The 14,990-nt window shown below is 37.3% G+C and overlaps 3 protein-coding genes across 6 annotated transcripts in view; 2 read left to right on the plus strand and 1 right to left on the minus strand.

Moving 5' to 3' along the window:
* Positions 1-8: 8 nt before the first annotated feature.
* LOC105281339 (ubiquinol-cytochrome-c reductase complex assembly factor 1) lies at positions 9-1,740 on the minus strand. 2 transcript variants are annotated; one of them, XM_011342483.3, is made up of 6 exons: positions 1,608-1,740; positions 1,219-1,416; positions 1,033-1,105; positions 643-809; positions 338-535; positions 9-222 (listed from the first exon to the last, which is right to left on the minus strand). In XM_011342483.3, exons 1-6 carry the CDS (start codon positions 1,662-1,664, stop codon positions 130-132), a joined length of 786 nt encoding a protein of 261 aa, XP_011340785.1. In that variant the 5' UTR covers positions 1,665-1,740; the 3' UTR covers positions 9-129. The 2 variants fall into 2 exon arrangements, with proteins under 2 accessions (XP_011340785.1, XP_019887856.1); XM_020032297.2 differs by lacking the exon at positions 1,608-1,740 and having other exon boundaries at positions 1,219-1,476.
* LOC105281338 (zinc finger protein 800) lies at positions 1,720-6,281 on the plus strand. The gene is made up of 8 exons (XM_011342481.2): positions 1,720-1,818; positions 2,446-2,865; positions 2,962-3,246; positions 3,410-3,569; positions 3,658-3,798; positions 3,907-4,061; positions 4,160-4,670; positions 5,154-6,281. Exons 2-8 carry the CDS (start codon positions 2,512-2,514, stop codon positions 6,128-6,130), a joined length of 2,583 nt encoding a protein of 860 aa, XP_011340783.2. The 5' UTR covers positions 1,720-1,818; positions 2,446-2,511; the 3' UTR covers positions 6,131-6,281.
* Positions 6,282-7,032: 751 nt separating this feature from the next.
* Positions 7,033-14,990, plus strand: part of LOC105281344 (tetraspanin-1) — a 31,524-nt gene continuing 23,566 nt past the window's right edge. For 2 of the 3 annotated variants that reach the window (XM_011342490.3, XM_011342491.3), the window contains exon 1: positions 7,033-7,312. The gene's annotated coding sequence lies outside the window, so the exon portion shown is untranslated. The remainder of the gene's footprint in view (positions 7,313-14,990) is intronic. The other variant, XM_011342492.3, reaches the window with a different exon arrangement.

Consider the following 14,990-nt stretch of genomic DNA (forward strand, 5'->3'; position numbering starts at 1 on the left):
CACTTTATGAAAAAACAACAGTATATGTTATATTTATTACTACCTTTTTTTGTACAATTTTTAGAATATTGTTACATACTTCTACCATCTCTTGTCTATTGTATTTGTTCAATGTAAGCCCATAAACGTTTAGTGATGCTTACATAAACTCTTTATGTCTATCAATTTGAAGACAGGTTTCTTCAAAATTTCATGGCTGGGTAAATCATCAAATAAGCAAATCTGGAAAATAAATTATGCGCAAGTAAGAATATTGCTATAAAATATAATTTTATGGGACATGAAATTTTTGTTTAAACATTAACAACGTTAAATATTAAATATTATTAAAACTCACTTGTTTTCTAACATAGATGACGAGCGTTTCTATGTGTTCCGGATTATTGCATTCAAGAGTGAAGATTCTTCTCCACAGTGCTCCCGCTAGTGTCCTATCATCGCACTGTATACCTTCATCATATCCTATTATAGCAGCATTGAATTGTTGTGCTAATTCTATTACTTGCTTCCTCTTGATCTTCCCAGGAATGGTAGGCTGCAATAGCAATAATTGTCAAATTTAATAATCAACAGCACCACAATGATCACAGTGGAAAGAAACACGACGGCGCGCATCAAAATTAAAAATACAATACTACCTACACCAAGATTTAGTATCCTAGCATCTGCATCTTCCCACATTGCTGCTACTACATGATTTCTGATGAATTTCCCTCGTTTACCTTCGGCCATATAGCGAGTCATTATCATCCACACATGAAGCTCCATTACCAAAAACCATGAGAAATATGTATCAGGCATGTTAAAATCTATAAAAAAAACACCCATTTAAAATAAAGAAGGATCACAATTACAACTATTGTAATACAAAAGATGCATTGCCTCAACGGTTGGATTAGCGTAAACGGATATCGAGATAAAAATTTACATAACATTTTCTCAATTTCGATAAAATATATTGAAAGATTCTATTATTCGATATTTTTAATGGATCCAATGAAAAGTAGATACAAAGAATTTCATGAAACTTACGTTTATAGAAAAATGGGAAGTCTACTTGACTCATTACATTTTCATACACCATATAAGCAAGTGCCATGTGTCTCTGCAAATGACAAATTTCATATACATTCATATGCGCAGATTTAGAGCATTCATAGCGGTAATTGTAAACTATGCATTACACGTAAAAGATAAAAGTCAAGAATTTTCAATTACATATTTTTGGATATCTAAGAGACCAGTTTTATTGCAAAACCTCTCAAACAATCCCATTGGCCGCATACTTTCGACTGCAGGCAGCGTGCTACGTATCGACGTCGTGTGAACATTTCTGTGTTCCGGTAATAGATGCATCGCAGAAGCTACCGGTAGCAGTCTAGCAACACCGACATCCCCATAAATTTGGAGCGTTCTCTGTAACAATGTCGACACTGTCATTCTAAATGCGTACCAGCTAACACAGCACGCACACACGTAGCATGTTATGATATAATAAAGCTGATAATCCAACTAGAGGATCACAAGACAACGGAGAGAAACACGAAGATACACGGTCGCGAGAGAGGTTAGGTTACATTGACAAGTAGCTTGACGGACGGCAACACCTTTAATGAGGAAAACAGCCGGGCGTCCCGCATCGCAAACATTTTTGCATTAAACATCGCGTTTACGATAACCGCGAGAAGCAGGAAGACGAGACGCAAAGCGAGATCGAGGATCCCGTAGGTATGATCACTAAAGTGCTGCCCTTTTTCGGCGAAAGCGGTAGACGGAAGAACTTCCACAGAAAATGGAGGTCATGAGATGACGGGAGAGGTAGGTACAACGCGGCGGCATTTAAGCGGAATTTCTCGATCAGCTACCTCCAGACGCGCTCGTTGATGGTCGTCGACGTTAGAGTTCTTCATATTTTCCCGGAATTTCTTGCCATTCGGGAGATACATGCCGACCCGGGAAAATAAAACGAAGGAGAGACCGTGCGTTATTTCTCGCCGTTTTGTTTTCACCTCCGGCAACGTGCCTGCCGCCGCAATGTGCAGAGCATTAGCAAGAGTTCGTGATCTTCCGTCGCTTAATTTGCGCACGTGCTGCTTTACGTGACCGTTGCCGCAAGTGTGATGATTCGTAGATTAACTTCGGTTTACATTAACGTGCTCGAAAAAGGGAAACTCGAAGCAGGAACTTTGAATTCTCTATAGGTCTTGTACGCTCTCGTCAGTTACTTTTGCTGACAAAAATTACCGTTGACAAAAGCAAGTCGTATCATTATCATCTCCCGCGAGCAGTCTCCGTTATAAATGCAGCGAATTTTTTAAGCATGTTTGGTAAAGTATCATTAGGGTGTAAATATGCGAATTATTCCGTGTGAAGAAATAGCTGTTGCATTAGTAATCTATTTGATTCTCAATTGTAATTGCAGATATCTCTCTCCCTATGTTACAGAATTGCAATTGAGCGATTGTTTGTGAGAGCCTATATGCTATCTGTGTATTAATTTGGAGTACAGCGATGGGTCTCCAGACAGTAAAATCCAAAAGGAGAGGCAGGAAGAGAAACGAGGGACTTGAGAAAGTGGAGCTTCCTACCAAAGATACCACTAGTTTAGTTAACTCCGACTTGTCCAGCTTGCACAAACCAATTGATACGAGTGCATCTGCTCTGTATCAAGTCAGTAAGCTCCTTGAGACCGGCACGGAGGAGGTTAAATCTGTATTGTCCTACGAATGCGACATTATATATGAATGTCGTGTTTGCCGCAGCTTGTTCCGAAGCATCGTCAATTTTATGTCTCACAAGAGAGAGTACTGTAGAGAAAAATTTCACGTTCCACTTGACGGGAGTCTGTTGGACGATTCTAATGCGGTAAGCGAAGTAACAATTACTTGTATCATCCCTCTGTCGCGACGATATTTTTTTGTTGCATTATAATAGAAAAAATCGGTAATTCGTATGCCTCAGATAATAATTAAGGGTGCCGTTAAGAATGACAGAGTACTCAGAAGTCAAGCGTTCAAGGAGCATCCACAGAAGAGAGATCCTAGTGCGACAGTAGATGTGCTTAACAAGAAACAGAAGGAAAGCACGGAGAGCAATGTTTTCAATGAAACGACAATTGAAAATGAGCTGCCTAATGCTCCAAATGAGCAACACATTTATTTGGAATCAATTGATGCAAATTGTTCCGCAGTGTGTCAAAGTACCAAATCACTCAATACAGTTGATACGGACGTGATGAAGGCAAAGGTAATAAAACTGCTATATCAAGAGATATTTTTATTAAAAATTAATTTTTTTTTAATAATTTTTTCGAATTATCAATATTTACAATCGAGATTATGTTCACCCATATTGTGTATATTTTTTAATCTTCAATTAAAACCATTAAAGAATATAACATTATTTTCAGATAACCGACTTACGGAATATGATGGAAGATAGAATTACGTTACAAGGACAGATTGAGAGTCTAGTAGAAAAGAGCGACAGTCCTATTCTGATGGATATGAATGAGGAGGATGAACTATTAACTCCTAGACCACCTGCGAATAACTTGATTTGCAACATATGTAAATAAGCAGCTTAGTTTCCTTAATACAGCTAGAAAATATTTATTCAAGTGAGACAGTGTGTAGAAATCTTTATCTTGGCATACAGGTGAAGCAAAATTTTCAACGAAGAAGACATTGAAGGTACATATGAAAACGTTACATACGGCCAAGCGCATTTGTTATGTCTGTCCTTGCTGTAGCAATACATTTGCGAATACATGGAGCGTCTATCGACACTTGCATAAAGGTAAAGATACAAAATAAAATACTTAATACACAAAGTTTTGCGTGAGTTGTGAAAAAAAAAATCGTCATGGACTCTTCTGTCAACCTAATGGTTCTTTGAATTTTACAGTTCACAAGAAGACTCGTGAACAGGTGCGTGACTTAAGATTGTATATTCAAGAAAAAATATTTCATAGAGAAACATCTGCGATTAAAGGTGCAAGAAACGCTCGCAAATTTAGAACATCTACTTTGAAAACTGCGACAATAACAAATAAATATCGGGTAAGTTCAGCATTAATACCTCTTATCTTGATAATATTTTTCTCGTGATACAGCGATACATTTTTAAACGCTACAATAATTATATTTTATTTTTATAGAAGTCGATAAGTCGTGTGAAATCTAATAAATCCAATAAGAAAAATAAGGAGCTTCAAAAAAAGTATAGGAGATGTGGGAAAAGATTGGATACAAAGATATCTTTATCCGCTCACTCGCAGGGCCATGAAATGCCAACGAATGACCGATCGGTATGCGAAACAGAGAATGTCGAGGCAGCAACTGATTGCAATGCAAAAGTACGTAACAAGGAAGATACGTTAAATACGTCTTCTGAGGAAATCATACAGGACGTAGTACCAAACCTCGTCAAAGAAAATGGGAATGTAAAGAAAAACTGTAGCTCCACATGTAACTCGACAAGTGACGAGAACGATTTCACGCCAGCGATGGCACAAAATATCGATAAGAACGAGCCTGCTAGTGAGAACTCGTATAACTTTGTGCCTGACAAAGATTTATTCGAGCTTAAATATCTTACTCCGAAAATGAGATACAAGATGCGAAAGTGGTTAAGTAATTACGCTCGAAATTTACCGACTGAGTCGAAAGGTAAGAGCTTATATCATAAGCGCCCGCAGAAAAAAATTCAAGGGTGGAGAGGGAGCAAAATCTTAAGATCCCTCTAAAAGAAACTCGAGTGAAAAACGAGGAAAATTTTCATTTCGAAACTTATTACAGCAGATATATAATTTACTTGTCGTTTTCTTTTCTTTTCGATTTTTTGCTTATAATTTAGAATTTTAACAATTGCAATTTTTCAACTCCAGGGGCTGCGATTGCCCCTCTTTGCCCCCCCCCCCCCTCCCTCTCCGGGCGCCCGTGGCTTATATTAATGATTATAATCAATTTTGCTTGTGCATGAACTAAAAAATTAGAAAGATTTAACTTAAAGAGAGTGTATATAATACATCATATCCATGCGCGCGCGCGCGCACACACACACACACACACATACACAAAAATCTGTAAGTTCTGTATTATTCCTAATTTGTCATTAATTGAACTATTAACACACGATATACGTAATTTTAGAGAAAGACACGGCGGAAGTGCAGGAGGACAAATCTAGACCGTCCTCACCTTTGGTAGCGTCCGGTGAAGAAGATCCAACTCTATTCATGAAGAACAAGATAGCGGGCATAGCAGATTTCCAGAAGCTGCGGTGTCTCTCGTGCAAACGGAAATTCACGAGCTTGTCGAACCTATTTAGGCACATAACGATTCACGTTGGCTGGAACCCATATCGCTGCAAGTTATGCGACTTCAAGAGTTTCGCGAGATGCGGCTGCATCGCTCATTGCAACAAGGCGCATGACGCGCAAAGCGTAGCGGAATCGGTAATTGAGATATCGCACAGTGAGTACGTGGGTAATCAGAACGCGACTGCAGATGTAACGAGTAAGAGTGAGACACCGAGCGATTCTGACACTACGAACGCTGTATCATCAAATCAGTCGGAAACGTCTCTAGATTTGGGCAATTCGAATAATTCGAGTGTGCAGATCGCTTCGCAAGTCGATGCTATTATAACTGAGCAAGCTGTAGACTCGGACGGAGATATTGAATTAAAAGATACTGACGTGAAAAATGGCGAGAACAATATTACGATGATGGAAAATTTGTCAGATTACATGATGAGTCACGGTTCGGAAAAATTAGACGCCAATCCTGATCTTAAACGGATAGTGATGGAAGTGATATTTGGCTCGGGCGATACTACTATCACCAAACAGGTAGATTCCGATAAAGCGGCGGTAAAAACTGACGACAATGCGGGCGGTGATACGGATGCGAAGAATAAAGATAAAAATAATATTGCATTTATTACGGAATCTAAGGAACGATTTTCTTCGTCGGCAAACAACGTCTTGAAACACCAACGTCCTATACGTAATCGAGTAAAGGCTTTAAGTGCCGATTTCGTCTATGATTTAAAAAGGCTCGCGTCTCGGAAAGAGAATGCCCTTTCCAATTCTAGGGCACCGAATGTCCGCAAGAAATCGAAATAGTACAATTGAATATTTGAGTTTATTAATCATTTTTCTTTTGATCTTCATTGTTATTATAAAATCAAAAGGTATTTTTAAACTGTAGGTTTAAGATTTTGTGTATCTACCTATTCGATAAATAAAGAACATAAATTCTTCTTTCAACATGAAATAATCTGTTGTAGAAATTATACATTTTATGTATTATAATTTGATTTTATATTATAATAAGAAATTCACGCTCTTTATTTGCTTTAACACGATCTCCTTAATTTTTTGAGCGTTTTAAAACTCCGGGAGACTCCAGGAGGGAGGGGTAATTCATGAAAAATATAAATTCGGTTATAGTAGATTTAATCAAAGCATATGAAGGGAATGGTCTCGTGACAAGCTACGTATCATATCAGCGTACATTCGGGCAATTTCGAGCAATCTAGGAAACAAACATACGTATTTATATACATATAATAAAACTAACATATAAACTCTCATTTATAACAAGGAGAATTTTAAGAATTGTTCGACAGAGCGTTGATGAATTCGTAAATACAGAAACAAATTAGATGCATCTGGGTTAGTCGCATTCACGCTGCGCAAACCTGACCGACCCTTTTTAATCTCCGCAGGAGTGCGAAGTGCTCGCACATGATCCACGGGGTGTATAAACAAAAAGACCTGGTTGTTTTTTCGATATCACGGAAGAACGTGCATCGTCAAACGCGAGTTCGACATCGATCGACATCGATGCACTTGACCGTGCGAGCGATGCACCACCGCGGAAATCACCGCGCATCAACGTACGCGTGCAGGCGGCTCGTGATTGGTCGACAGCAAGGCGGTTCACTTGTCGCCCCGTTGCGCGGTGGCTCCTCGTATCGCGTCCGAATTGCGCCGCGTCGCGCCGCCGAGCCGCGATCGCCCGCGGACGCGCCGAGCGGGAGTAGTCTCCTCGCGACCGTCCGGAGAGGTGGTGCGTCCCGCGGCGCGGCACGAATGACACCTGGCAGAAGCACGTAATTCGGAGCGCGCTACCCTGAATCCTGTGATTCGAGCGCTGCGATCCACCTCGGCTGGCTAGCGGTGCCTCCCCCGTCCGGTGCTCCCGTGTTCCGCACGGGGATGTGTGTCTAGTGCACGACGAGAGAGAGAGCGCGCGATCTTGTCCTCTTGACAACAGCTGCGGAGAGCAGGAGCATTACGCACGTAAGTCGGGAAGATGAGAGAAAGAGAGGCAGAGGGTGGAAAGGCGAGCCACGGGAAGGGAGGGGGATGAGAGAAAGGAGAGGAAGCGGGACAACGGCTCGGAGCTTTTTTTCGCGACGAAGAAGACGCGCTTCCTGCGCGATTGATCCCAATTGCTCGGAGAATGCCGCGCCGCGGACGACGACGACGCGACGCGATGCCGATCGCGTTCGGCCCGCGAGTCCGAACTTACGAGGAAACGATGGCGCGCGGCGAAAGCTCCGATGAATCGCTGCGCGCTCGAGCCTCATCGTCACGGTCCATCGCGGATGCATCTCTTACCCGCGAGATGCGCGCGCGGGTATTTCGCCGCGTTCCCGTTTCCCGTGCGGGAAGGCAGTTTTGGGGGGAAAACGTCCGAGGAACCCCTCGACGATGAGCTTGCTGCTCGGATCGGCCGCTCGATATCTCGCGATCGCTGATACGATGCCGAGTAGTCACTACTACCGAGTGGTGAGCTCGTATTGTTTTCGTTCGATCCTCGCCTTCGAGCTACTCGAAGGTCGGCGAGTCGCGACGACGCGGACAACACATCGTCGTCTGCCTCGCGCGACAGAGAAACTCCCTTAAACCGATACTTCCGCGTATATAATCGTGGCGACTCCTTGAACGATTTATGCGCAATTAATGCCTCGCACCACTTGTTGCTGTTACTACTACCTGTAGACAGTGACACAAACTACGCCTGACTTAACAGTCGTTGCCACTTCGATTCTGCTCGAGAGAGAATTTTGCTGGAAACCCATGTAATATTGTGTACTGCGGATGTTCGATCATCATCCGAGGGACGGGAAGGAACGAAATTTTACTCTTCTTAATTGATTCTTTCTCGTCGATGTTTTGTGTTGTCACGAACGCGATGTTCGTGCGACAGCCAGGAGATTGTAACAAATTAAATAATTAGTCGGCAAGGATAGGAAATTTATGATCGTGAATAGAAGAGAAAAAAATAGGATTTCAGTTTGTTTTTAACGTTTCTATGAAACTGTGTTCTATTCCATGAACGGAAAAGTATTGATAAACATATATAACGGTAAACTAATTTATATCAACAATTCGATGGTCTGTAATGTTGGTCTATTACGTCCGCAATAATATGAGAAAAATTTGAAAAACTTGAAAAAGTATTTGAGACAGTAATTTGTTAATAATGTGGCATCACGTTTATGGAATTTTATACAGTATACGGATGTAATGCAAAACAGCGTTTTAAAAGATTGATTTAATGTCTAGTCCAGCGAGTCTATATATATTGGGTCAGTCCAAAATTTCGGTTCGATTTTGCGTCAGATTTTACTTCGTTGTAATTAGTAGAGACAAATTATTCATCTACCAAATAATTATGATCGTTGTCTATGAGTAAACATTATTATACGAATTATTATGATACGAACAGTGTAGCCTGTACTGTACGTAAATTGATTTGACAAATCGAACCGAACTTTTTGAGTGATCAAATATAAAAATATTAAGCAACTTATAGTGATTACGTAAAAAATATACATATTATATAGAATTATATAGAAAATTTAACAAGAGTGAAAAATCTATTTTTTGGAATCGTCGAGAGAAAGGTTTTTATACTCTGTTTCTCTGCTTTTTATCATATGATAAATCTGATTTAGATTTTTTGCTTCTACTATTTTACTTCTATTCTTTCTTTTGACGCGATAGAAGAAGAAACACATTTTGAAAGATGCTCTCTCTCTCTCTTTCTCTCTCTCTCTGTGCATGTGTGTTTTAATTCTCTATAGATGTACTATCGTGTGCGCCAACGATTTACATTCAACGATCAAAGTCTTGTCCTTATAAACTATTCCTTAAGCATACTTCGTTGGTCGCATAAGTAGCTGTACTGTTCACGTTCATGCTTACGAAGAAAAGAATCGATGAGTTGTGAAGCGTTCTCGTGAATGCGAACAGATTTCATTGAATGACTATTAATGCACCCGATATATCTATGCCTTGCGATCACGACAAATATTGCAGCTCCAACGAAGCCTCTGTAAGAAAAGAGTTATTTTTTTCTTATAGCAATAAGTAAATTTCAAATTGTTACTAAAGTAAATATTAATTAGATGTCGGGTAAACGCTGAAACGCAAGTGCTTAAGTTATGTGGCAGAACGTTCATTTTATAGTTAAAGTAAAGTTTAATAACTCTGACTCGAGATAGTCGACTCATTGATGTGATGTTCAGGTACTTTGTCGCTGAATATTAAATGCTCTCATTTTGTTTTTCAATTTTCTGTTTGGATTGCGCTCTTTTAAATCGCATTCCGTAGTCGACACTTAATTTTCTTACAACAAATTCTGGCAAAATAGAATAAACATCAAAGCTTAAAACTAAGACCATGAACTTAGAATTCTTGTTACACTAGAGCGATTACTAAATAGATATAGCTTGTTCTACTGTCGCTGAATTAGATACTCTCGTTCTGTTAAATTCTTTTCAGTAATTTTGTTTATGTAAATTTATTAGATATTTTTGGATTGAACAATGTGTGAATATATTATGTGAACATGTTATGTGTAGATATATGCAGTATCATTTAAAGTCGTTAACCTGATTGGTTAATCGGTCATTAATGATTTGATTTGATCAGACTCTGATATTGGTTCGGTTAATTAATTAATTATTATTCAATATTAAATTAATATTAATTTAATATTATTCTTTGCACAAAACATTAACATTCTTATTGATCAATGCGTTTAGCTGGACCGTTAAGAAATTACAATAAATCAAGATATTTTTGCAAATTTTCTTAATGTAGAAGAGTCGGCTAGATTTTAGATCATTTTTTCACATGTTTAATTATAACTAAATAGTTATTACTACAAAAAAATTGCTACTTTGCAGAAAAAGCAAAAAAACAATGGCGCTAAGAATCTGTTTTTCCTACAGAATATTAAAATATATAATGAATGAAATATAATAATGAATTATAATCTATTATAGCTTTAAATCAATTATAATCTTACTGGTTTAACGAGATAGATTACCATTAAAAATATTCAGTACTAATACTGCAGGAAAGAGAAATATTTTTCTGTTTATTATTAGATTCTGCATATGCGACATAATATATGTATGTGTCATAAGAACTTTGAATAAAAATTAGCATTTATATAAACATATTACGTATACAGTTTACATATTAAAGTATGTTTAATTACATGTTAAAGTATGTTTCCCCTCAATTTCTATAAGTTCTTGTTTATTTATATAATTTATAGAATTATATCTTCTTATTTATCTAAGCATAGTGCATGGATTATTTGTTAAAATTTGTTGAAATTATTTGATCATGTGTGCGCCTATATAAAAATATAATAAAACAAATGTTTAATTAAAATATCTCACTTGAATGGTTTTGCTTAATATAATTTATATTATATATTTATTTATAGTTGCATAGAAATACAATTTTTTTAAATTATAATACAGTCCTGATCCTGATCGATTCAGCTTGCTAAGAATGCAACCGGTCTAGCCGTTGCGGCGATACGAAAGTCATGCTTTCAATTAACTAGACGAGTCATGTAAGATATACGGGGTGATCTTGCCGTTCGTTTGCCACTTGCGTGTATGTACATTATTATATACGTTTCGATTAACTACAAACGAAATATTAACATTTCGCATATTAAAATGTTAATTTATTAAGAGTATGTCAAGTTGACAAAAGTTCACCTAACTACCGATAGAAATAAGTTATAGATTCAGTTTTTAATACATAAGATGATAATCTATTAAATTTAAAACTAGTAAAACTAATAGAAAAAAGTATTAAAATATTTCAATTTAATTTAACATAAATTATTATTATATACATTTTAATTTAACATAATAAAATAAAAAAAGGATTATTATTTCCATTATAATGGCCTGTCTTGCATGAACTAATATAAAAATAACTGAAGAATACTAATTTGATTGATCATGCATTTATCTTTTTTAAGTTTAGTTTTTAATGATTCCCTTTGTCTCTTCTTTTCTCTTTCTTTCTTGCTCACGTAAAACTTAAAACTAATGAGTTCAACATTTCAGAGAGAACAACTTTCAATGAAAAATCAATAAAAAATTGGCCAAGAAATTCGTAGTTGGAAGGAAATACGGAACATCTTGTGTTCGTTTATCTGTTTTCAATTACTAAATGTTCCTGCATGAATACAACGTTCGCGTCAATAATGCGCGTTGTGCCGCAACATAATGCGTCCTACACGCGTAAACCGTGCGAACGACAGACAAGTTCACCCGTACGCTTCTCTTATATGCCACCCTAATAGAAGTTACACAATCCAAATCAACCCTGCTGTATGCGGAGGTGGAAAAGAGACACGTAATGCAGGGGCAATGGCACCGCGAATGGCGAAGTACACCCGCGACTGTCGTTATGGTAACGCGACTCACTACATAAATCGCTTTTCTTTTGTTGCACTGTCCATCGGCTATGTACTCGCCTGTCGCATTACTTTTTCTTTCACCCTCTTTTGATCTTAACATAATCGATTATGTATATATTTGCCGAAGTCGTTCCATATTTCCACGAAATCTAAATGTATCGAAAGCTCTCAGAGAATTTGTTCAAGCATATAATTAAAACAAAGCTAGTAAGAATCTATATCATAATTTAAAAAATTACAGAAATTCTTTATATATATTTTTATATTTTTTATAATTTTGTCTTTGATAGTTTGTGTTATGTATTTTTTTGTAGAAAGTGATTATTTCGCACTTGATAAGGACCCTAATTTGAGGTCGAAACGTAGTGCTACCAATATTTTGTTTCACCAGTTCTTGGTCGTAAATAAAGAATTATCATATTTCAAATCACTGGTGTCGAAGCTAATTTGGATTTAAAAAATTACAATTAAAAAAAAGTTTGTCATTTGTTATCAGTTATCTTTCTTTCCATTATTATTCTTTTTATCATTTTCAATTTTCTTATACGTGACAAAGACGTAAAATGACCAATCTGATTGTGGAAAGACAACTGAGAATACGAAACATCTGATGCTGATAATTTCACAACGGAAATAATTATCGAAAAGTGCTAGTTGGATAGATAGATCCACTAATAAAGCAGTGATAAAGCTTATTCCTCGATTTTGCGGATGTTGTTCTTGAACTGTCAACTGTTGAACTGATGCTATTCGATGCTTTAATAAATAAATAAACCAGAAATTTTCGTTACTTTATATAACGAGGCAAGTAAACTTTGCTGTGAGAGAAAAATTGCCTAATTGATAGCACCTGAACAATCCCTCGTTGTTGGTATTCCAATTCCAATTCCGTTCTGGTTTGATCATCTTTGTTTTCCTTGCTCTTTTTCTCTCTTTTAGTGAACGGACGAAACTTTCATCGTCAATATTCTCTTCTCTCTAAAACCCTTTTCTATTTTGACAATGGAGATGGTAACGTAACTGTGTGTTTATCAATTTCTCCTTTTCTTATTCATTATGTTTTTTTTAATTTACCTTTCGCATCATTCAATGCTCAGGAGAAGAAAGCACATTCGACGTTACGAGCAGCGTGACTATCATTTTTTTGGAAATTGGAAAATTAGATACATGCTAGAATATTATTATCTTTTGTAGAATTTTGTAGATATAGAATTCATACGAAATATACAAAATTACGAAAATCAAGCAAAAGAAATGGAGGAAAAGGGAAGTACGACTATCTTCCGTTTTGTCTACCTGTTCTGTCAAATATCCATTTCTTCCTCTTTCTTTATCTGCATAAAAACCACATTCCAACCGCCGAGACTGCTAGTTTTAATACTCCTTTTTTCTTATGTCGCTTCTGTTGCACCTGCTTACGTGCAGGACGCATCTGCCCTCTCGAGACTGCATTCTTATTATTTGATTTCTGACGCTTTCACGAATGTCGTGTATATGTATATGCGTCATATTTTGCGGTGTAGTGTCACGGGAGACAAAAGGAAAAGTTGGGTGAATCCTGTCCTTGCTAAGAAAAGAAAACAAAATTGCAATAATTTTTTATTGCAAATAACGGTTATTGAGTAACACATATTATTAAAAACACTTAAACAAATGGGACGAAAATATATTACAACCCAATACTTTTGATAAATAAATATTGTCAACATTACAAATGTAGAAAAATCTGATTCACGCGTTGTGAACGAAAATATCTTTGCGGCGTGTCACCTTAATCGAGCTATGAAGCGATTCGCACTGCGGCTCACATACGACGGAAATCAGCTAAACACCTCATGGAATAATCAGGAAGTTATTATACTGTCCAGTCGGAGATACTGAGCATCTCGTTCGTTCGTTCGTTTGTTCTCCCGTTCTTTCATTTGTTCGCGTCGGTCCGTACGATTCTTTTACACTTCACAAAGTTTTGTTTCTATTTTGAACCGATGATAGTAGGAAACAGGGGGGATTGGTATTTATAGCAGAAGTGTATTGCGCAGATGAATTAAAGTAAATGTAACGCAAGCAAGAGATATTTTTTATTATGTTGGTCGATATTTATTCCTTATGCGATAAATAAATAAAAAATTTTATGCGGAATATACGGAATAAGTAACAGTAAGCACGCTTGAACTTAGCAGTGCCGAGTTCTTTTACAGATTTTTGCTCAATGACATCACGACCGAAATTTTGTACGCTTTTATTAATGAGTATGCGCACTTGTCGCGTTACGCCTATCACATAATCAAACATTTAATTTCCTTGTTATCTTCCTACCGCGAACTCTCAAATTGTACATTCCGCTGAGCGACGACGCGACTGTTTCAAATCGTGAAATTTAGCTATTTTTGCTTTTACACAGTGGAATATCTTCTCTCATGGAACATGCAGAATAGAAATGCAGATACTTCTATCAATTAAGTTCTTTAAGAATTTCAGTAATATGTTGTACAGATAATCATGCTTCCACTTAATCATCAAGATAATAATAATGTCATTCCTGGTCTCAAGTTATTATTAAAATTACAAACATTTTGCGTAAAGAAAGAATTTAGAAATTATCTGAAAATTGTGATGGAGTTTATGTGCCCTATAAACTATAGATATTGGGTTGGCAAATAAGTTGGTTCGGTTTTTTAAGGTGGAATAAAATACACTTTTTTTTATACACAAAATAAATTTTAATCAATTATATATTGACCATTTTTATTGATGACTTCTTGCCATCTTTTCACCAACTTCATTATGCCGCGTTCGTAAAACATCTGAGGCTTATCGGCGAAAAACCAATCCAGGTGTCTTTTGACGTTCTCTTCATCCTTGAAGATTTTTCCGTTCAAAGAGTTCTGCAACGACCGGAATAAATGATAATCGGAAGGGGCCAGGTCCGGTGAATACGCAGGATGAGGCAAAACATCCCAGCCAAGACTGAGTAATTTGTTCCGAGTTGTCAATGATGTGTGAGGTCTGGCGTTATTGTGGTGGAAGACAACACCTTTTCGATTTATCAATTCTGGACGTTTTTTGCGGAGTGCTTGGTCCAATTTTGTTAACTGCGAGCAGTATGTGGTTGAATCAATCGTTTTGCTTGACGGTAACAGCTCGTAGTAAATGACACCTTTGAAATCCCACCATACGAAGAGCATGATCTTCTTCGGATGCAATCCTGCCTTCGAGGTTGTTTGTGGTGGC

This window comes from Ooceraea biroi, chromosome 3 (assembly GCF_003672135.1).
Source record: "Ooceraea biroi isolate clonal line C1 chromosome 3, Obir_v5.4, whole genome shotgun sequence".
Classification (NCBI taxonomy): domain Eukaryota; kingdom Metazoa; phylum Arthropoda; class Insecta; order Hymenoptera; family Formicidae; genus Ooceraea; species Ooceraea biroi.

Coding starts and splice junctions, on each gene's coding strand:
- LOC105281339 (XM_011342483.3), bottom strand. CDS start 1,664: ATGTTTAATGCAAAAATGTTTGCGATGCGGGACGCCCGGCTGTTTTCC. Junction 1,417..1,607: donor GGCTGTTTTCCTCATTAAAG/GTGTTGCCGTCC, acceptor ACATTGTTACAG/AGAACGCTCCAAATTTATGG. Junction 810..1,032: donor CTTCCCATTTTTCTATAAAC/GTAAGTTTCATG, acceptor TTTTTTTTATAG/ATTTTAACATGCCTGATACA.
- LOC105281338 (XM_011342481.2), top strand. CDS start 2,512: ATGGGTCTCCAGACAGTAAAATCCAAAAGGAGAGGCAGGAAGAGAAAC. Junction 2,866..2,961: donor TGTTGGACGATTCTAATGCG/GTAAGCGAAGTA, acceptor CGTATGCCTCAG/ATAATAATTAAGGGTGCCGT. Junction 4,671..5,153: donor TTTACCGACTGAGTCGAAAG/GTAAGAGCTTAT, acceptor ACGTAATTTTAG/AGAAAGACACGGCGGAAGTG.